Below are 22,000 nucleotides of genomic sequence, written 5' to 3'. Positions count from 1 at the left end.
GAGTTCAATTCTTTTACATCACACTTTCCTTTTCAATAGACTTTTATAATTAAAAGAAACAGGTGCACTAATCAATAAGAACATTCACAATGTAAAAATGTAGGGGCATAAGCTCCACTTCTACAAAAACAAGTGTATAGTAAATGACTCCTAATGTTAAAAATATACAATTCAGTTAATAAAAGGTGCATAAAAAGATGTGCATACAAAATGATCAACAACTGGCAAACCCTTTATACAAAAGGGAACTGAGTGAACAAAGTATGTGAAAACTTCTGTGCTCTTCAAGGGAATTGAGTGAACCAAATATAAGGGAACAGTGCTCTTTAAAACACAGACTTTAATATCCCATCACCACATAGATTCACCTCTTACCAGATGGCAGCAGTTTCAAGCATTGGATAATAATCCCACCATGCTCCCAACAGATTTGGCTGTAAAAACTAACCAAATTCCAGATAATAGCAGTATCAGACACTGGGCCATGATCACATCAGCCTCCAACACCTTTAAAGAGGGATTTCACTGTAAAAAAAAAAACAATATTAAAAGCCAGCAGCTGCTGACTTTTAATAAATGGACACCTCACCTGTCCCAGGATCCAGCGATGTCGGCAGCCGAGGCCGATAAATCTCTCGGCTGCTGCAGCTTCACTTCCCGGTTCCCTACTGCGCATGCTCAAGTCACGCAGCGCAAAAGGAATGGTCCGCGCCGTCTCTGGGACCCATGTGTGTCCCAGCAGGCAGCACGCCGGGACAGGAAGAGGCATAGACTCGGAAGTGTCTTAAACGGGTATCTGCACCCCCCCCCCCCCGAAAGGTGCCAACTGTGACACTTTAGGGTGGAACCCCGCTTTAAGCTGTAAAAGTGGACCCGGTCTTTTCAATGGACACGGGAATCGTGGTATGTTTGGAAGAGCCGTTATCTAATCTGGCAGCTCAAGGATAAATCCCAGAGCATAAGAGAAGAGGATAGCCTCATAGTGCAATAGGTTTCAACAAAATGGTTTATTAAACCGGCACACTAAACTTACATCGAGGCAGCCAAACATCAGCAAAAATGCACATAAAAAACAGAGCGGTGGTTTGCACCAGCCAGCTCAAGTGGTTAGACGTCTACCATTAACAGATTGGATATCAGCTCTTCAAAGATACCATGATTCCTGTGCCCATTGAAAAACCGGGTCCACTTTCAGACCGGACCAATTTGCTGGTCAAAGACCAGACCACTTTTTGCGATTCGGCACTGCGTCGCTTTAACTGACAATTGCGTGGTCGTGCGACGTGGCTCCCAAACAAAATTAACGTCCTTTTTTTCCCACAAATAGAGCTTTCTTTTGGTGGTATTTGATCACCCCCGCGGTTTTTATTTTTTGCGCTATAAACAAAAATAGAGCGATAATTTTGAAAAAAACGCATTATTTTTTACTTTTTGTAATAATAAATATCCCCCAAAAATATATAAAAAAACATTTTTTTTCCCTCAGTTTAGGCCGATACGTATTCTTCTACATATTTTTGGTAAAAAAAATCGCAATAAGCGATTGATTGGTTTGCGCAAAAGTTATAGCGTTTACAAAATAGGGATAGTTTTATAGCATTTTTATTAATAATTTTTTTTTTTTTTTTTTTACTAGTAATGGCGGCGATCTGCGATTTTTATTGTGACTGCGACATTGTGGGGGACCCATCGGACATTTTTGACACATTTTTGGGACCATTGTCATTTATACAGTAATCACTGCTATATAAATGCAGTGATTCCTGTGTAAATGACACTGGCAGTGAAAGGGTTAACCAGTGGGTGGCAGTGTAGGGGTTAAGTGTTCCTAGGGGTGTGTTACTAACTGTGGGGGGGTTGGGCTGTCATTTAGTGTACACTGATCTCTGCTCCAATCACATGGAGCAGAGATCAGTGTCACTAGTTGCTAGGCAGAATGGGAAAATGTTGTTTATATATAGCATTTCCTCCATTCGGCCGCTCCGTGAGACGATCGCGGGGATGCCTGCGGCGATCGAGTCCGGGGGTCCCGACCAGCGCGGGAGCGCGCCGCCGGCGGCGCGCTCCCGATGGCACGGCGGCAACGAATATTGGACGTACATGTACGCCAATATGCCTGCCCGTGCCATTCTGTCGACGTACATCGTCGTGCGCTGGTCGGGAAGTGGTTAAGGTGTTGGAGCCTGATGTAATCATTATCCATTGTCTGATACCGCTGCTATCTGGTATTTGGTTAGTTTAGCCCAGTCTGTTGGCGCGTGGTGAGATTAATATCCCGTCACTACTTACCAGATGGCAGTAGTTTCAAGTATTGGATAACAAAGTCTTTGTGTTTAGAAGATCACTGAACTTCCCTTGTGTTAGCTTCACCCAATTTCCTTGGAGAGCACAGAAGTTTTCACATACTTGGTCCCCTTTTTGTATAAGGGCCAGTTCACACCAGACGCAGTTCCGTTCAGTTCTGTGTGCTTTTTTTCTGCACTAAAAATGCATGCACAGTGTTTTCCATGTGTTCCAATGGCTCTAGTTCACACCATGCAGTCAGTTTCTGGTGCAGAAACTGACTGGAACTGACTATTGGTGCAGAAAAAAAACTGCATCTGGTGTGAACTGGCCCTTAGGGTTTGCCAGCTGGACATTTTTGTATGCACATCCGTTTATGAACAGAATCGTATATTTTTCTATACACGTGTTTTTGTAGGAGTGCACTTTATGCCCCTAAATTATTTTTGCACTGTGAATATTCATATAGATTAGCACACCTGTTTCTTTTATCTATTCTTATTCTATTATTGTTATTATTATTATTATTATTCTATTCCCCACCCCCCCCCCGCTTTTCTTTATCTGTTTTCATTTATGTATCAATGTGTTTTGATTTCTTAATTTCAATAGTCATACTTCGCTTCACCAGGAGAGTAGGATAAGCGCAGGATGTTGACCCTTTTTTGACAATAGACATATGGACCACAAGCATAAAAAGTCTGCTTTCTACAAATCAATGTAGAATTCAGGAGCAGTGTTAATTTTTGGCAGCACATTTCGATTTAGTTTTAGTCTTAGGACTAAAATGGCATTTTAGTTTTAGTCTTCTGCAATTGTTTTAGTTGATTTAAATCTCCAGTACATTTTAGTTAACTAAAACTAATTTTAGTCCTCTAAAATCTAATGGGTGTAATTAAATTGTATTGCATTCGTTAACATTTCTCTACAATTTCCAAACTTCTTTTTATATACTGCTGGAGTGAAAAATCTGATTTTATTTAAGGTATTGAGGTATGAGCATGCACTAAAAACCAGTGTTAATTTTGAAGTCAAATTTCAATTTAGTTTTAGTCTTTTGACTAAAATATCATTTTAGTTTAGTCATATTTTAGTCATCAGAATTGTTTTAGACTTATTGTAGTTGACTATATTAGTCAACTACAAAATTAACACTGTTCAGGAGCTAGATTTTTTTTTTTTTTGAGCATTTCGATCTTGGCTCTTACAGGGTTTCTTTAGTCCTGTAAACTGTTTTGCACTACATCTGCTTACCCCCATTAAATTGTATCTTCTCTCCCTTTACTGTTTAGGCAGGAACGTTCTCTGTAGCAACTCGAGATGTTCTGAAGAACAGGGAAATTAAGAAAGCAAAAAGAAGGAACCCTGGAAGTGATGTAAGTCTACTATTCCTCTTTATATGGCTGAAGTTTGTGGTCACCTGATCATGACACCAAGCATGTGTGACAACCTTTTCCAAAACCCCAACAATTAATATGGAGTTGTACCTTTAGTGGCCATTATAGCCCCTACTCTTCTGGGAAGGCTTTTTACAAGATTTGGGAATTTGTGCTCATTCAGCCAAAAGAGCTTTTGTGAGATCAGGTACTGAAGGTGTGGCGCAGAAAGGCAGGAGAGCAGTATACATAGTGAGGGGGCAGTCTGTACAGACAGGATCCCTCACTTGCTGGCGCTGACTGTCATTTTCAGCTTTTTATTTTTTTAGATTTTGGGGTGTGGGCGACGGTGTGTGCCAGGAGAAGAGAAGATCAGTATACACAGTGAGGGGCAGCCTGTACAGACAGGCTCCCTCACTTGCCGTTGCTCACAGTCACTGTCTGCTTTTAAATGTAATTCTCTGCTCTTTTTTTTTTTTTCCTTTCTATACTTAACCACTTCAGCTCCGGACCAATAAACACCTCAAGGACCAGAGGTCTTTTTGCAATTTCGCACTGCGCTGCTTTAACTGGTAATTGCGCGGTCATGCAATATTGCACCCAAACGAAATTTGCGTCCTTTTCTTCCCACAAATAGAGCTTTCTTTTGATGGTATTTGATTGCCTCTGCGATTTTTTTTTTTTTTTTTTTTTTTTGCGATATAAATGGAAAAAGAGCGAAAATTTTGAAAAAAAAAAGATATTTTCTTCTTTTTGTTATAAGAAAAATCGAATAAACTAAATTTTAGTCATACATTGAGGGCAAAATTTATTCAGCCACATGTCTTTAGTAAAAAAAATGTCAATAAGCGTATATTTTTTGGTTTGCGCAAAAGTTATAGCGTCTACAAACTAGAGTACATTTTCTGGAATTTACACAGCTTTTAATTTATGACTGCCGATCTCATTTCTTGAGGTGCTAAAATGGCAGGGCAGTACAAATCCCCCCCAAATGACCCCATTTTGGAAAGTAGACACCCCAAGGAAATTGCTGATGGGTATGTTGAGCCCATTGAATATTTATTTTTTTTGTCCTAAGGGATTGAATAATGACAAAAAAAAAAAAAAAAAAAAATTTTTTTTACAAAAAGTTGTCACTAAATGATATATTGCTCACACATGCCATGGTTATATGTGAAATGACACCCCAAAATACATTCTGCTGCTTCTCCCGAGTACGGGGATACCACATGTGTGGGACTTTTTGGGAGTCTAGTCGCGCACGGCACCCCGAAAACCAATCACCACCTTCAGGATTTCTAAGGGTGCAAATTTTTGATTTAACTCCTCACTACCTATCACAGTTTCGAAGGCCATAAAATGCCAAAATAGCACAAAACCCCCCCAAATGACCCCATTTTGGAAAGTAGACACCCCAAGCTATTTACTGAGAGGCATGTTGAGTCCATGGAATATTTTATATTTTACCAAAAGTTGCGGGAATATTACAAACTTTTTTTTTTTTGCACAAAGTTGTCACTAAATGATATATTGCTCACACATGCTATGGGCAGAAGTCAAATTACACCCCAAAATAAATTCTGCTGCTTCTCCCGAGTACGGGGATACCACATGTGGGGGACTTTTTGGGAGCCTAGTTAACTAGCTACCTAGCGACACTGATGCAGCGTTCAGAAAAATTATCGCTTAGTGACACTGGCAAAAGGGGGTGAAAGGGTTAACTAGCGGAAATCAGGGGGTTAAAACCATTATTGGGTAGTATATCGGGGTACCTAGCGCTATAAAAACCTGGCGGTGAACCTAAAAAAATAACTAGCTACCTAGCGACTGTAGCGACACTAATGCAGCGATCAGAAAAACGATCGCTTAGTGACACTGGCAAAAGGGGGTGAAAGGGTTAACTAGCGGCAATCAGGGGGTTAAAAACATTATTGGGTAGTATATCGGGGTACCTAGCGATATAAAAACCTGGCGGTGAACCTAAAAAAATAACTAGCTACCTAGCGACACATGCAGCGATCAGAAAAATGATCGCTTAGTGACACTGGCAAAAGGGGGTGAAAGGGTTAACTAGCGGCAATCAGGGGGTTAAAAACATTATTGGGTAGTATATCGGGGTACCTAGCGATATAAAAACCTGGCGGTGAACCTAAAAAAATAACTAGCTACCTAGCGACACTAGCGACACATGCAGCGATCAGAAAAATGATCGCTTAGTGACACTGGCAAAAGGGGGTGAAAGGGTTAACTCTAGGGGCAATCAGGGGGTTAAATCTTTATTGGGGGGTGATAGGGGGCTACCCTGGACCTAACACTAACTGTCCTGACAGTTTTTACTGTCACAACTGACACTGAATGCATTGATCAGTAAAGAAATGATCAATGCAATCAGTGACACTGTGACTGAGGGGGGGCGGGGGGGGGATCGGGGGGGGTTTGTGTGCCTGTGTGTACCTACATGTCAGTGTAGTGTTCGTGCAGACTTACTTTTACTCTTCTCCTCGTAGTCCGGTCAAAAAGACCGCCCCGAGGAGAATGACATCACTTCCTCCTTCCTGTGTAAACAATACACAGGGGAGGAAGCTTCTCATTGGCCAGGAGCGATCCAGAGGGGGTGGCCGAAAACGAACGGCCATCCCCTCATCACGGAGCGCTCCTGGACCGAATCGGACCGCCGTAACCAGCGGGAGGGGGTCCGATGGGACCCCCCACCCGCTGGAAGGCAATCACGTAGATGTACGTGATTCTGCCTGCCTGTGCCATTGTGCTGACGTACATTGGCAATTCGGCGGTCCTGAAGTGGTTAATTGTGCCGAGCAGAAGCTGTCATTAGAGTCCGCCACTAAATTAACCAAGGGGTGTGGTCACTGGGTGATGTCATGACCCTGCCCATTTGTTTGTTTAATTTAGGGATATGGATATATATAGGAACTGAAATTTCCCTGATTCTATATAAACTGTGCAGAGCCAGAGCTGTCCAAAAATAAATAAAAAAAAAAAAGGCATTCCTCAATGCAGAACTGATCATCTTTGAAAAAAACATGACAAAACTGATGAAACAAACTGAAGGCATGTGTGAAAGGGGCCTTGAATTTTTTGTTGCATGGATGAATTCTGCATTATCTTGTGGTGATTTTTGCAGTCAGACACCATGCTAGAGTAAATGTCATGTGTGCTTTTTCATGGCTTGCTGTTTAGCAGCAGGTCTGCACATCTGAGCACAGTCTTTGCATGTGGATACACTTGGCCACAAAGCGACAGTTTAAAAAAATGTACATACATAGTCGTGTATATGGAATAATGAAATGTGGGTTTAGACCTCCAAAACTTTGCACTGATATATTAGTTTAATAAGGATAGAATTGAGTACATGGAATTTCTGGGCGCTATTCAAGTAACTTAGTCCATTTCTAAAACTACTGATAACGAGATGATTGGTACTGGGATACATCTGTGTGTGGCAAGAAATGTGAGTAAGAAATTTTAGTGCTGTACATGCAGCTTGATGAAGGACGTGTTTGTCCAAAACTGTGCAGCTGTTTGTGCTTGTAATACGCTTTTTATTGCACATCCATAATACATGTGTGTATTTTGGTATACTTTTGATCTTGACCAGCAATGTCACGTGTATTAGAGCTGCACGATTAATCGTTAAAAAAAATTGTGATCTCAATTAAACCCCACTGACGATCTCTATTGCAGAGTTTGCCGATTCTTTCATATAACAATTGGAGAGACTTATCTGCTCACTCAGCTGTCAAAAGAAAACATCTGGGCAGTCAGCCAAGTTTTTAAACATTGTAACTAAGCTTCCTTCTTAGATCAAAGGGAAATGTCTGTGTGTAAATAAAAACTTGGCAGATCGCCTGGATTTTTTTTCAACATCTAAATGCAGGAAGTTTAGCAACTTAAAGACTTAGTCTAAATCTTTTTCTGACGCTTGTTGTTAAAATCAATATTTGCTAGAAAATTACTTAAAATGTCAATTGCTGCAATATTTTATGTAACTGTATTTGCCCAGCGGTCTTTCAAACTCAATGTTGTTGGGGGAAAAATACACAGAAACCGTAAAGTTATCCCAATTTTTTTTTTTTTTTTTTTTTTTTTTTTTTTTTAATGTGAAAGATGTTACACTGCGAGAATCATGATCTTCTAATCAAAAAAAAAAATCATGATTCTCATTGTAGCCAGAATCGGTGCAGCTCTAATGTGTATTATCTGTCAGCTGAATTCTTTTTGACTTTCAAAAAAATAACATTTAACACAAACCTAAAATAGAAAAACAAAGTGCACTTTGGCTTTTTGAAACCAATCTCACCCCTGCTTGTGGAAGATGTGGGTGACCTCACTGAGCATCAAGACGGCGCTGGATGCTGAAGAAAAAAACTTTGTAAGAATGCACTCCTGCAATGGGTTGAAGTACATTCTTACATCTGTGCCTCCCATAGGCGCCGCTTTAACCACTTGCTGACCGGCTCACGCCGATAAACGTTGGCAGAATGGCATGTACAGGCATATTAACATACCTCTACGTTGCCCTTTAAGACGCGACATTGTGGGCGCATGCCCGCTGCAAGCTCCGTGAGTGTGATTGCGGGTCCCGCAGACTGTCAGTGGGGATACCCACGATCGTCTCACGGAGAGGATGTACGGAGAAATGCTGATGTAAACCAGCATTTCCCCATTCTTCCTAGTGACAGGACACCGATTACAGCTCCCTGTGATTGGGAGCGGTGATAGTGTGACACACGTAGCCCATCCCCCCTACAGTTGGAACACATTCCTAGGACACACCTAACCCCTTCAGTGCCAGTCACATTTACACAGTAATCAATGCATTTTTAATTGCACTGAGCGCTGTCTAAATGTGAATGGTCCCAAAATAGTGCCAGAAGTGTCCGATCTGTCCGCCATAATGTCGCCGCCATTGCTAGTAAAAAGTAATAAATATTAAAATATTTATTTTTCTCAAAATAGTTGCTTTTTTTTTGTTTGTTTATAGCACCAAAAATAACCGCAAGGAGATTATCAAATGCCACCAAAACAAAGCTCTATTTGTGGGGGGAAAAAAGAATGTCGATTTTGTTCGGGAACCACGTCGCACGACTGTGCAATTGTCATTTGAAGCGACGCAGTGCCGAATCGCAAAAAGTGCTCTGGTCTTTGGCAAGCCAAATGGTCCGGGGCTGAAGTGGTTAAACGCCTTTACATGTTACGATTCTAGAAATCCATCGCAGGTCTGGTGCTGGAATTGTTCGCAAATGTGGTCACCGTTTACATATGCGTGCGTGCGGACTTGAGTATAGGGTCACTTTTGCATGTAATGATGGGAGTACTTTCCTTTTTTTTTTTTTTTCTTCTTTCTTTCTTTCTTGCTATCACAAGGGATGAACAACATCCTTTGTGACAGCATGGGTCATGACAGATCCTCCTTTATGGAGAGTTCTGAGGTCTTAAATCTGAAATTTCTCCTTCAATCTCCAGTATAGCTGATCAGACACAAAGCAGTCTGATCAGCTGCTTTTCTGGCTTAACAGCTCTTTGCTTCTGGGAGGCACAGATGATGTGAAAATACACTTCAATCCATTGCAAGAGTGCATTCTTACTAATTTGTTTCTTTTTTTTTTTTTCTCTTTGAGTATCCAGCTCTGATTTGATGTTTGGTGATGTCGCCCACAAGTAGAGCTGAGATTGGTTTCAAAAAGCCAAAGTGGACTTTGTTTTTCCATGTTAGGTTTGTGTTAATATTAGAGGTCCACCGATATATCGGCTGGCCAATATATCGGCCGATATTTGCCATTTTTTAATTAATCGGCATCGGCTGATTGAGCTGATAAAAAGGCTGATTTAGAACTAACAGCTAAATGATAAAAAAAAAAAAAAAAAACCTAAAACAGTAGTTGGCCCATTTTTTTTTTTTTTTTTTTTTTTTTTTTTTTTTTTCGTCCAAAAGTTTTGACTACCTGTTTTTTATTTTATAGGCTGCTTTCACACTGGAGCGGGCAGGCGTTGATGGTAAAAGGCTGCTAGTTTTAGCAGCGCTTTACCATCATTTTAGCGGTGCTATACGGCTGCTAGTGGGGCGCATATAATCCAGCGAGCGGCCGAAGAAGAGGTTAAATGCGTCTGTGAAGCACCGCTGCCAAATCGCATTACATGCTCTTCGGCAGTGGTGCCCATTAATATCAGTGGGCAGGAGTGGTGGAGGAGCGGTGTACACCACTCCAAACTTGCCGCTTGCAGGACTTTTTTTTTTTTTTTTTTAACATCCTGCCAGCGCATCGCCTCACTGTGAAAGCACGCGGGCTTTCACACAGACTGCAGGGGAGCCGTTTTGCAGGCACTTTACATGCGCTATTTTTAGCCCAAAAGCGCCTTAAAAAACGCCCCAGTGGGAAAGGTGTCTGTTTTAGGAGATGAAGGGGGATAAAAAAAAATAAAAAAAAATCAGCCTAACATATCGGCCCAAAAAAATCGGCATCATATATTGGCCATCGGCCACCATGATTTCTAAATATCTGCATCGGCCAGAGAAAAACCCATATCGGTCGACCTCTAGTTAATATTTTTGACTTCAGCTGACAGATAATACACACATGAGATTGATGTTTGATACCAAATGAAGAAAATGCGCACATATATATTTAAATATTGATTTACAATAAGTGAAAATTCCAGCTCTGAAGATCAGTTTGTCTGAGGACTGTCATCCAATAGAATATCTTCTGTATGTCTTATCTCAAATGTCCTGCATAGACTGCAGATATCTTTACACTGCTGTTATATGACTTGGTCCCATGGGGGATGCCGGGAGCTTGCTCTGTTCCATTAAATGCATTTTCCTTCCCATTTAGGCTGAAAAAGGAGGAGCTTTTAAAGGCTTTCAAGGCCTGGTACCATCTGGAGCATCATTTACTGGATTTGGAAGTGTAGCTAAACCAATTCAAGGTCTGACCAATGGAAACGGTGGGACATCCCTGTTCGGCAGTTCAAAGCCCACAATTGAAAGCAAACCAGTTTTTGGTAAGTGGGGCTTTTTTTTTTTTTTTTTTTTTTTTTTTTTTTTTTTGAGGGGTGTTTTTTATATTTGTGGAAAGTCTAAAAAGGTCACTTTCTGTAATTAAAATGTGGGTAACTTCAGTTTTGATTGCAAGTCTTGGCTCAGCTAGGAGGGGGAAGGCTGCAGAAGACAGTGCTACACATATGTATAGGCTTTGCTAAACTTTGATCTCTGTATCCAAGCATCATGTACAGAGTGCAGTGTATCTCCTCTTGTTACAATTTTTTAGTGTAGTGATTCCTAAAAGCTCCTCCTCCCTCCTCCCCCCCCTCCCCCCAAATTTTGCTTTTGCAGTAGGTTTAAAAAAAATAGGGTGCATCTTATGAAGTGGAAAAATTCTGAAACAGTCACACCCCAGCACCACCTACCCCGTTTGAAAGTGCAAGTTGTCTGGCTGCTGTACCAAAGTCTTTGATATTTTTAGCCACTGACATGAAACTATGCAGACCATAAATTCATGTTACTGTGCCTACTTGGATGGATGGAGATATATATATATATATATATATATATATATATTATATAATTTGGTGTGTGTTTTTTTTTTTTTTTTGCAGAGAGCTAGGAAACGAGCTCATTTTCAAAAGGCTCAACAGTGGTTGCGCCTGTATTAATGTCATAAAGTGGAACTTTAGTCAGAAAATTAAAGTGGTTTTTAAAGGCAGAATTTTTTTTTTTTTTTTATCTTCATACATTCTGGGCATGAAGATGAAAGGCCTAGTATGTGTGCAGCAGCCACCCCAGCACCCCCTAATTTACCTGAGGTCCCTCTGTCCAGCAATGTCCATGAGTCTCTCAGCCACCCCGTCCAAGATTCTTCCTCCTTATTGGCTGTTGCTGCTGTCAAAGTCAGCTAGCCATTTGGGGGTGAGAGGACGGGTCGGGTCTTCGTGTCTGGTCACAGGGAGCTGTGACTCGGCTTGGGTGCCACATGGCAAAGCTGCTTGCTCTGGAAGCACTGAACAGAAGGGAGACGGCCAGGAACACAGAAGAGGGACCCGAGAAGAGGAGTATCTGGGCTGCTCTGTGCAAATCCACTGTAACAGAGCAGCTAAGTGTAACTAAGCATTTACAGTGTAAACTAAAGTAAGCAGTATAAATCCAGTGACGTGATGGTGATCAACACTAATGCCTAAAAAAATAAAAATAAAAAAGTTTTGTACAAAAATAGTTCATAAATGAGACTGGATTGTCTAAAACTTTCACCACACTGCGTGCACTCAGTGTTTCCACTCCTCTTTGGCTGAAAACTCACCTTGCACTCTAATGCTTGTCAAAACCACAGCAACCCTTACAGGGTTAGATATCCACTGATAATCCAGACGTCACACCCGATATCATGGACTCTCTATATATAATGAAACGGGGTGCTCCAATAGTGCAGTATCGTTGTAAAGAGTTTATTCTATTAAAACCACTTCGCATAAGCTCGAATCCATGAAGCCTATATTGATGTATTAGTCGAGATCGCGATCCATAGGTTGATTACACAAACCTTTTTCACTCATGGTTAGTGTTTGGCTAAAGCCATTTATCAATAAACTGTTTACTCTCTTTAAATCATAATCCAAAAAACTACCCAAATCGCCCTGATCAAAAAGCTTACATACCCTGGTGATTTTGGTCTGATAACGTGCACACACAAGTTGACACAGGGTCTTGAATGGCTATTAAAACAGTTGTATACCTGCACAATTAAAAAGAAAAAAACCCTGCAAGAAAAAGGCATAATGAGCTATGTCTATAAGACCCTATGTGTCTCCTTCAGGCAGGAAAGACTGAGATCAAAAGAAAAAAAACATCTTGGCCTTTCCAGCAGAGTCCCTGGCAAATTTGTTACTTCAGCCGGGCCGCATAATGTCACGCCCAGGCATAGAAGGTCATAGATTGCTGGGGACCACCTGTCCCTTGGGATTCCCTATGCTCCACTTCTGGCACCAGTTGATTCCTTCTCTGGCTTGCTGAGCACACGGCTAACCAGTAGCAGCACCGGAGGGTGGCAGGAGGGGATAAACTGCCGCTATAATTATTCTTGTGGTGCAGGGAATAGCCAGCTGAAAAAGATATCTGGGGGATACCTGTAGCTGCAGGTATCCCCAAAGTCCAGGATGTCATATGGTTAAATTAATCGCTTCACAGGGATCAGGGCTCTGGGAGGGTGGGATATGAGGGGTGGAGCTCTCCCTGTTTACACTGGGCAGCATATTTAAAGCGAACTTCCACCCACTTTTACAACATTATCTTAATGAAAGACCACTACTCGTTTTTTGGATAACTTTTTTATTTTTATTTTTTTTAGTACTTTTTTTGAAATGTTGACTGTACGTCTGTCCTACCTCGGCCCTGGCGTCCTCTTCTGAGACCTTTGTGTCCCAGAAGATGACCGGGCCTTTCAGAAAGGGACTCGTGCATGTGCAGTAGGAAACCGGCCGTGAAGCCTGAAGGCTCCACTGCTCTTTTCCCTTAGTTACAATGGCGGTGCCTGCACCCGAGCTGATAGCCAGATCGGCCTCAGGGGGCTGACATCGTGGGCTCCCTGGACAGGTAAGTGTCCTTGTTAAGTCAGCAGCTACAGTGTTTGTAGCTGCTAACGTTTAATAAAATATATTTTTTTGCGGTTGGAACACCACTTTAACTGGGCAGGATTGATTTCTAATTGAGATCCATTTAATCCTGCACAGCTATCTTTCATAGCAGGCTTGGTATGAAGGACTATCCTTGAATAATGATGTGGTCTGTGAGGTGGGACTTGGGAGGTTTGGACTTTTTCCTTTAGACCCCTTTTCACAGTGAGGCATTTTTCAGGCACTTTTGGGCTAAAAATGGCGCCTGAAAAACAGCAACCCTGCAGTCTGTGTGAAAGCCAGAATGCTTTCTCACTGAGGCGATGCACTGGCAGTAAGTGTAAAAAAAAAAAAAGCTGCAAGCAGCATCTTTGGCGCAGTGTATACACCACTCCTAAATCACCCTGCCTATTGAAATGAATAGAATGGACAACACCGCTGGCAAAGAGCCACTGCAGCTCTTTGCGGGTCGTTTTAACCCTTTTTCTGCTGCGGGGGTTAAAAGCACCTCCAGAAACTACGCCTGGCTATGAAAGCAGCCTTAGGTGTGACTGGGTGGGATAGAATGCTAATTGGTATGTATGCCATCAGAGCTGTGAAGGAAGTTGCATCATTTGCAGAGTCTGAGACTACAAAGGGAAGTCTTACAGACAAGTCAATACAGGAAGTGGCTGTGGAAGGTGATAGTATCGGGAGGATATACAGAGTGTCACATGGTACAAAGCCACAATTAAACCCAGAATATCAGGGGATCTGCAGACAACAGAGCAACATGGTACAGAGGTATGATTTATGCTGGTGTGTTCCATCATTCCATTCAGTTCTAGTGAAAAAGGTAGAATTCAGCTGTAATGTTAAGTATAGAATCAGGGAGATGATAAAGACACTATCTCCTTTTTGCCTAAACGGGCAGCTCTGAACATCAGCACTGTCTTCTGCAGCCTTCCCCCTCCTAGCTGAGCCAAGACTTGCAATCAAAACTGAAGTTACCCACATTTTAATTACAGAAAGTGACCTTTTTAGACTAAAGCCTCATACACACGATCTGATTGGCTAACAGAGCGTCCGACTTGCTTACTAACGGCTTACAATTGTTGGCCAACAAACAAGGTAGTGATGCACTACGTGGAATTTCAGCTATTGAGCGACACCCTTTGGGCACCTTCTGCTAATGTGGTGTGTGTGTGTGTTTGAGCATTGATTCCGAGCATGTGTTTGGACTTTTGTGTGACGGACTTGTGTATAGATGATCTGAAAATCTGGCAACAGACCTTTGGCCGAAAATTTACTAGCCCTTTTTGGCCGAAAGTTGCTCCTGCCAACAATCTGGTCATGTGCATGAGGCTTTAGGCTGGCCATAGATGAGTGTGTGTGTTTTTTTTTTTTTTTTTTTTTTTTTTTATTATTCCTTGAAAAAGAAACTGACCCTATTCACACATTTGAGTTTGGGTGAATTCTCCCCGCTGTGTCTTTTTGTATTGTGACGGCAGGGATGTCTCCCAGCTATCGGAATACACTGATCAGCGCCACAGTGTTTTGCCTGACTGAGGTTGGGCTTGCACTATTGCGACTTGGTTGCGGGTTTCCGCGCATCCAATTTGCATCTCGGATTGTGACCTGGCTCTAAATGGAGCCAGGGTGGCTGCAGAGCAAATTGCACGGGAGTCCTGTGCGTCTTCAGGTCCGAATTCAGCCAAAAATTTGGACCAAAATCAGACCTCAAACGGTGAACAGGGACTCGCTGGACCCCTGCTGTGAGCTTACGGACTCGCAGGATGTTGCTAAGTGAGCCGTTCTTGGTACTGCTCACCTCACTATCACAGGAGTGAGTTCTTTCTCTGATTCAAACCCCCTCACATGCTCTTACGTCTGATGCAGTAGTTCTGAGCTCACTCCTGTTGATGGAGATGAGCAGTAACTAGTCCTGAGACTATTTCAGTCGAGCTTCATGAGGTATGTAAATAGCCTACACCTATAGCAAGGGCAATATTCAACTTTAGTCATAGCAGCAGTTTTTTATTTAGAGGCCCTTTTATCTGCATAGGCAGTGTTTTGGTAAACCTGAACTAACCCTTTAATTATCGCACTGTTATGGGTAAATTTCTGCTTTAAACCCCTCCTTACTGTTTTACCTGTCAAAGGTAATTCTGTGAAACTGATCTCTTGTGCTGTAAACAAATTTGCCATACCACACTGGTGTGACACTTCTTTCTCTTTGACATTCTTTTTTGTTTTGTTTTTTCTGCAGGGTCTCTCTTTGCAAATGGACCACCAACATCCTTGTCCTCGACGATCGACTTATCCTCCACCACTGCAAAAACAAATGGTGAAACGCCTTCATCTACCTCTAGTCCTACCCCAAGCAAGCCTGGCAGCTCCACTGAATACAACAAACAGTTAATGTCCCTGAATTGCGCTGTACGAGACTGGATAGTGAAACATGTGAATGCCACACCTCTGTGTGATTTGACCCCAATTTTTAGAGACTACGAGAAACATTTGGCTAGTATTGAACAGAAATACGGAACAGGCACAGACAGCGGATCTGAGAGCGACAGCACTTCCAAATCAACCCCCTCCGTGTCCACCCTTGTTTCTTCAAATACAGAGGCCAAGCCAACCTTCTCTTTTTCCAGCAAAGAGAAGTCTGAGCAGCCAGCAAAGTCTAAAACTGAGACGAAAACTGAATCGGCTTCCCTTTTTTCCTTCGGCCAAAAGTCTGACACTGCAAATTTCAGTTCATTTGGCTCTGGGTCGGCAGCTACGTTTTCTTTTAAAGTAGGAGCCGCCAGTCTTTTAAATAAGGATACAAGTAAGAGCAGTGCAGGGACGCCATCGTTTTCCTTCCAGTCAGGGACAAGCACCAAGAATGCGGAATCTGGTAAGGACTATATAGCTAGTGTTTCTCTACTCCAGTCTTAAGGCTTCATGCACACGAGACGCTGTTAAACACGTGTTCAGAGGCAGTTGGACACTTTTCAACTGCTCCTGAACTCATTCAGTGTTATCCTATGTGTCCATGTACACAGTCTCGTGTTTTGCCGTTTTTATGCAGTTGCGTTTAACCTAGTTTTTCCAGAAGCAAAAAAAAAATGGGTTCAGACGCAAAATGCTTGCCACGTTTTCGTTTATAAGCGTTTTTAAAGATGACCTATTTTTTTTTTTTTTTTTTTTTTTTACATTAAAAATCTCAAAAATGATTGCAAATGATGAAAAACCATTGAAAAAATATTTTAAACAAATGGACAATCCACAACTTGTGGCAAGTGACATGGCAGGTGGCAAGTGGACAATCCACAACTTGTGGCAGGTGGACAATCCACAACTTGTGGCAGGTGGACAATGCACAACTTGTGGCAGGTGGACAATGCACAACTTGTGGCAGGTGACGTAGCAGGTGAAGTGGCAAGTGGACAATCCACAACTTGTAGCAGGTGCCGTGGCAAGTGACACACTTAATACAAGTACACTGCTGCTACTCATTCTGGTCTCACAAAATTGCTGAAATAGTTAATAATGTTTTTTGAGCTGGGGAGGGTCTATGATGTTAGCTAAAACGCCGCTAAATCGTGGTAAAAATTGAGGCAAAATGGGCGTCTCTAAATGCCGGTTTCAGCTTTTAAAAACGTGTCCAGCAGAGTTTGCATCTGCGTCTCGTGTGCATGAAGCCTAACATGTCATGTTTTTTCTGGGTTTATGTTAAAGCTGACCAAGCATCAAATAAATTATATTCATGTTGCGGCATACATGGTAAGCAATGTGTTAACACTTCAAGGTATTCATTATTCTCAGATCTTAGTACATCACTACTGTCTACGTCTGCTTTTCTGCAGAACGGTCTCCTCTTAGTTTTGGTTATAGTCCAGGCTCACAATCTACTTCCTGATCCGGGATGCAGGCATATGACCGTTATATAAATCCTAGTGCAGTGCTCAGCTGTAATCACAAAAGATGCCTTTTACCTTGTAATTTTACTACAAAGTTAGTGTGAGGCAGAATGATTACTAGGGGAGAGGAGATTGAAACTGCTGCCTGACATGACTTTAATCTCGGCCTAAACACAATCCCTTTACTGGAGTTGGCTTGCTTTTTAATAATAAAAGGTACAACGCTTTTAATTGGGACAGGCTTGTAAAGTTAGTTCTGATTGTTGCAATGGGGTGTTCAAAATGAGCCAGTTGAACATTTAAATAATACAACTAAGGTTTTATGTGGTTAAAGATTTATGGCCATTAAAGTGTGGATCCACGCAAAGGTGCTACACATTTATAGATTGACTTATTCTGCCCGATGACTTCTGCCCGATGACTTATGTTGTAGGTACTTAAGGTGGGTGATCTGGCTGTCATAGGTTACTTGTCACACTAAAGGAGAAGTACAGCCAAAGCTTGTGATCCACAGGAGTGCAGTTTGTTCTACACTCCTGTTGACCCATTTTGAGCAGACAGTGGGCTGAGGTCACAGAGCCGGTTCAAGCTGGGCAAAATAGCAAAAATTAAGTCAGTATCCACCCACATGCCTGGACTGGCACCCAGCTCAGCGAGCCACTGAGAGTCTAAGCCGGCCACTCCTATCCCCTCCAAGGTCTAGCGCTCCAGTGAGCGAGGGGGGGAGCAGACAGTGCTGACTAACGGTCATCAACTCTTTTCTCAGGCAGCCCTGAGAACTGAGTGATTGGTGGTATTTGATCGCTTGGTTCCCAGTGTTCGAGCTGGTGGGGGACAGATCCATCCACCTAGGTAAGTATAATTCTGCAAAGAAAACAAACCCCATATCTATTTTGGAGACTTTTGCAAACTACAAATTACAGAATAGGGAAAGTATATGTCTTGAATAAATGCAGAAAATCAACATATATAAAGTAAAGAGCGATTACAACAGGTACGTTTCAGTAAATGTTGGATTACCTAGCATATTTCCCATGTCATCTCAAATCTAATGGAAATTGATGGCCAACATGGGTTCGCAGGTGTAGTTCTGCTGAACCATAGCTTTAAGATCGGAGATGTTGGAGTCTGTGAACTTCCATTTGCGGAGAATTAGTGAGTGAGTGACTACTGCTCTAAAGGTACTGGTATCTATGCCAATATGTAGAATTGCTAGGGCTGGGTTGGGGAGGAAGATGATCCCAGTCAGGGAGGCAATGAGTTGGAAGACTTGATGCCAGTGGCTAGTCAGGGTTGGACATTTCCGGAGAATGTGTAGTACTACTTGTCTGCAGTTTTGCCAGCAAAAGGGGGAATTAATGGGGAAAATCTTGCAAGTCTGTAGGGAGTGTAATACCATCTGTTTATCTTAAGCGTCCTTTCCCAGTGATTGAAGCAGTGCTGCTTTTTGAATTTCTCTAAATACAGATAGCCATTGGGTGGAATCAAATTAAGATTGTAGGTCTGTTTTCCACCCCATACTTCTATTGTAAATTGCATTTCTGTTAAGATGCTGATGTTGGTATACATGTTTGCTTTCTAAACTTAACAGGTGGTGGAGAGGAAGAGGAGGCAGAAGAGCCACCAAAAGTAGTTGTACAAGAAATAAAAGAAGAGGACGCCTTCTATTCCAAGAAGTGAGTTGATTCTGCAGAAGGGCAGTAATGTGCATTCATCCCCACAGCCAAATGTTTATTTTAAAAGTGCTAGCATGTAGTTTATGGGGATAAGGGCTAAAAAGCCCACCCGCTCTTCACTCTGGTTCATCAGAGATTTTGGCCAGTATCCCCATAACCTGTTAGATTATAGTTTGTTGTTGCTCCCCAAACTTTACGCCATAAAAAACAATGGTGCCCCTGCACTGATGGCCAACAAGCCTAAAACGGGCATTATAATATTGAGCTGTTTACTTGGTTTAAACCAACAGTCCTGGGTGTATTGTTCAAGGAAACACATTTATATGCATTTCTCCAACCACTGCCCTAAAATTAGAGATAACTGTCTTATTTTTGACGTGGGTTGATTTTTAAGAGAAGTTCAATTGTGCTTTGCATTAACAGTTGAATCTGTTACAAAAGAGAAACCTTATTTATCGGCGTATAACACGCAAAATCAGGGATAAATCGGGGGTGCGTGTTATACGCAGATTCCCCCACTGTTTCTGATCCTTTCTGGCTTTTTCGGACGTTTTCAGCTATTTTCGGCCATTCTCTATTTTCCGCCTCGCTCGGCGGCTTTCGGAAAGCTACCAAAAATAGCCCAGAACAGCCGAAAATAGCAGCAGAGTGCGGCCGAAAATACCCGAAAGCCGTCGAACTACCAAGCGCCGTCGAGATACACAGGCGATCCACTCTGTATCTCGGCGGCGCCTTTTTTTTTTTGTGGCAAACACACTGAAAACACTACAAATGACTGATGAGGCTAAATGGAAGGCTGCAAATGACACTGATGAGGCTGCATTGATGGGCATTTAAATGTAAGTTGTTTTTTTTTTTTTTTCCCTCCTAAAAGTTTATTTTTATTTTTTTTAAATTCCCTCCTAAATTTTGGGGTGCGTGTTATACGCCGATAAATACGGTACCTATGCTGGCTATTCCTTTCGCTTTTGAAAATGTGATTTGTAATTCCCTTCCTTGCTCACTAATTTTATTTATGAAGCTGGAAGGTTGAGCATTGTCAACCTGCATATTTTTACTGGGACTCGAAGGAATGAATCCAGATAATTTATCTTGACAGCTGATGGAAATTGGTATCTTCAGAAGAGGGATCTGGAATGTCGCATAGATGTTTATCTCCATAGCTTCAGCTCAGTAGCAGTAAGAAGACTGCTTAAATCCCAGATCTGGGCAATGTAAGAAACCAACACTTCCCCCCCCCCCCCCCCCCCCCCCACCTTTACAGCCCCTTATCGGATTGCCTCATTTTGTATATGTCTGGTGGGGTCCTTACTCGGGTATCCATGTCACAACCTGCCTGACATGGACATTTCCTAACCAGCAGTGGACCTGGAAAGCAGACATAAGTGAAAAGAAAAATAAACTTGTGCAGACTATTTTGGGAGGTGGTTTGTGTTTTGACCAGAGCTTGGATATAATGACCAAATGTCAAGACGGCTACACTTTGCTATTTCAGGATCCTATTTTAAGACTTTTTTTTTTTTTTTTTTTTAAGAGCCCCTAAACTTCTTGCAGAAAGCCAAATGCTGTCCTAACCCTTTCTGGTCATTGAGGCTCTTCATTGCAGCAAGGGCTAGTTGTGTGGTTTCAGAGGGTAGGATAAATCTTACCAAGAGACTGGGCATGTCTTTGATCTGTCTTTTTACACATACATATGGGCATCTGCATTCTTTGTCTTGTATCCATGCTGTGCGTCCTGCCTAATGCAGCACAGGGATATTGTTTTATTGCTTCTATGTCAGTGCAGGTAAATGTCAGCTGAGACTTCCTAGCGCTTTATAATTTTTGCTACTGCCTAAGCAGGCATTTAGCAAGTAGGCCAATTGAAATTGTGTTGCATAAACATCCACTACAGACAGAAGCTACATATATAAAATGTTTTCTGTATTGTCCTGTGGTTAGTAGTACTGAGTTTTCCACGGTGATGTGTACTGCAGTGGATATTTGGAATAAGCATGATAAAAATTATTAAACAGTGTATATTGCTGTAACTTGGTATGTTGAGGCATTGTACATTAATGCTCACTGTACATGACTTTTTGCTTTTATAATCATGTAACAGACCGAGGGGTCAGTCTTCCTGGAGTTATTTTGTTTTTTTCTTCATCAGGTGCAAGCTCTTCTATAAGAAAGACAATGAATTTAAAGAAAAGGGTGTTGGAACACTTCACCTAAAACCAGTAAAAGATCAGAAAACCCAGCTGCTGGTTCGTGCTGATACAAACCTTGGTGAGTAACCTTTAGCTTCATTTATGCATTTTTGTCAGCCAAGATGCTGATTTTAAGGCTCCATCTGCATGTCGGTGTGATATGTTGTGCATCACCAAGACAAAAAAAGTGGTTCTAAAGGTAAGGGTTTTTTTTTTTTTTTCGGGGGGGGGGTTCTTTGCCTTAATACAGTCAGAGCAGGCAAGTATAATGTTTAAGGGGAAAAAAAAAAAATCCTTTAGAATCACTTTAACCACTTGCCAACCACTCTATAGCCGAATAACGGCTACAGTGCAGCTGAGTAGTTTTGAGAGGCAGTCATATGTTGGCCTCCAGTGATCTTGGATGGCGCTCTTTGTGATCAGTGTCTGGGGGACACTGCTGATCACCAATTGAGGTAAAGAGGAAATCGGCAGCTCTGAGGAAAACATAACTGGCTTCTCTGAAAGGGACATGGGCACTGATTATCAGTGCAGTCCCAAAAGTGCCCTTAAGAGCTGCCGATCGGTGCCCCCTCCAGTACAGCCTTAACAGCGCACATCAGTGAAGGAGAAAAATTACCTGTTTGCAAAATGTTATAACTTCACTATGAAAGGTGTGGTGGTTGTTTTTATTTTTCAGTCTTTAGCAAAAAAAATAAAAAAACCTTAGTGGTAATTCAATGCCACCAAAAGAAAGCTTTGTGTGAAAAAGATAACATTTTTTTGGGGTACAGTGTTGCATGGCGGCGCAATTGTCATTCAAAATGAAACTGAGCTGAAAATTTGGGCAGGAAGGGAATAGAGGTACCCAGTACGCAAGTAGTTAGACACTATCATTTTGTCCCTTTATGCCTTGACTCCAGGAACTGGGACAGTTTTTTTGACCTGATCTCGCTTTTTCCCTTTCACAATGAAAACTCCTTTTT

At 41.9% G+C, this 22,000-nt stretch overlaps 1 protein-coding gene and 1 non-coding gene across 3 annotated transcripts in view; both read left to right on the top strand.

Annotated features, from left to right (window-relative positions):
• The window catches only part of NUP50 (nucleoporin 50), a 46,541-nt gene that overhangs the window by 19,941 nt on the left and 4,600 nt on the right, over positions 1-22,000 (top strand). For both annotated transcript variants that reach the window (XM_077469364.1, XM_077469365.1), the window contains 5 exons: positions 3,576-3,659; positions 10,514-10,682; positions 15,532-16,164; positions 18,762-18,846; positions 20,996-21,114. In XM_077469364.1, coding sequence (XP_077325490.1) covers positions 3,576-3,659; positions 10,514-10,682; positions 15,532-16,164; positions 18,762-18,846; positions 20,996-21,114 — 1,090 coding nt within the window. The remainder of the gene's footprint in view (positions 1-3,575; positions 3,660-10,513; positions 10,683-15,531; positions 16,165-18,761; positions 18,847-20,995; positions 21,115-22,000) is intronic.
• LOC143965198 (small nucleolar RNA SNORA15) lies at positions 6,761-6,885 on the top strand. Its single transcript, XR_013271581.1, has one exon. It is a non-coding gene; the product is annotated as a small nucleolar RNA SNORA15 (small nucleolar RNA).

The sequence above is a fragment of the Lithobates pipiens genome, unplaced genomic scaffold (assembly GCF_037356315.1).
Source record: "Lithobates pipiens isolate NorthernLeopardFrog02 unplaced genomic scaffold, aLitPip1_a1.2 Scaffold_8, whole genome shotgun sequence".
Taxonomy (NCBI): Eukaryota; Metazoa; Chordata; class Amphibia; order Anura; family Ranidae; genus Lithobates; species Lithobates pipiens.
The sequence above is the reverse complement of the archived record's forward strand: the minus strand, read 5'-3'. Positions and strand labels throughout refer to the sequence as shown.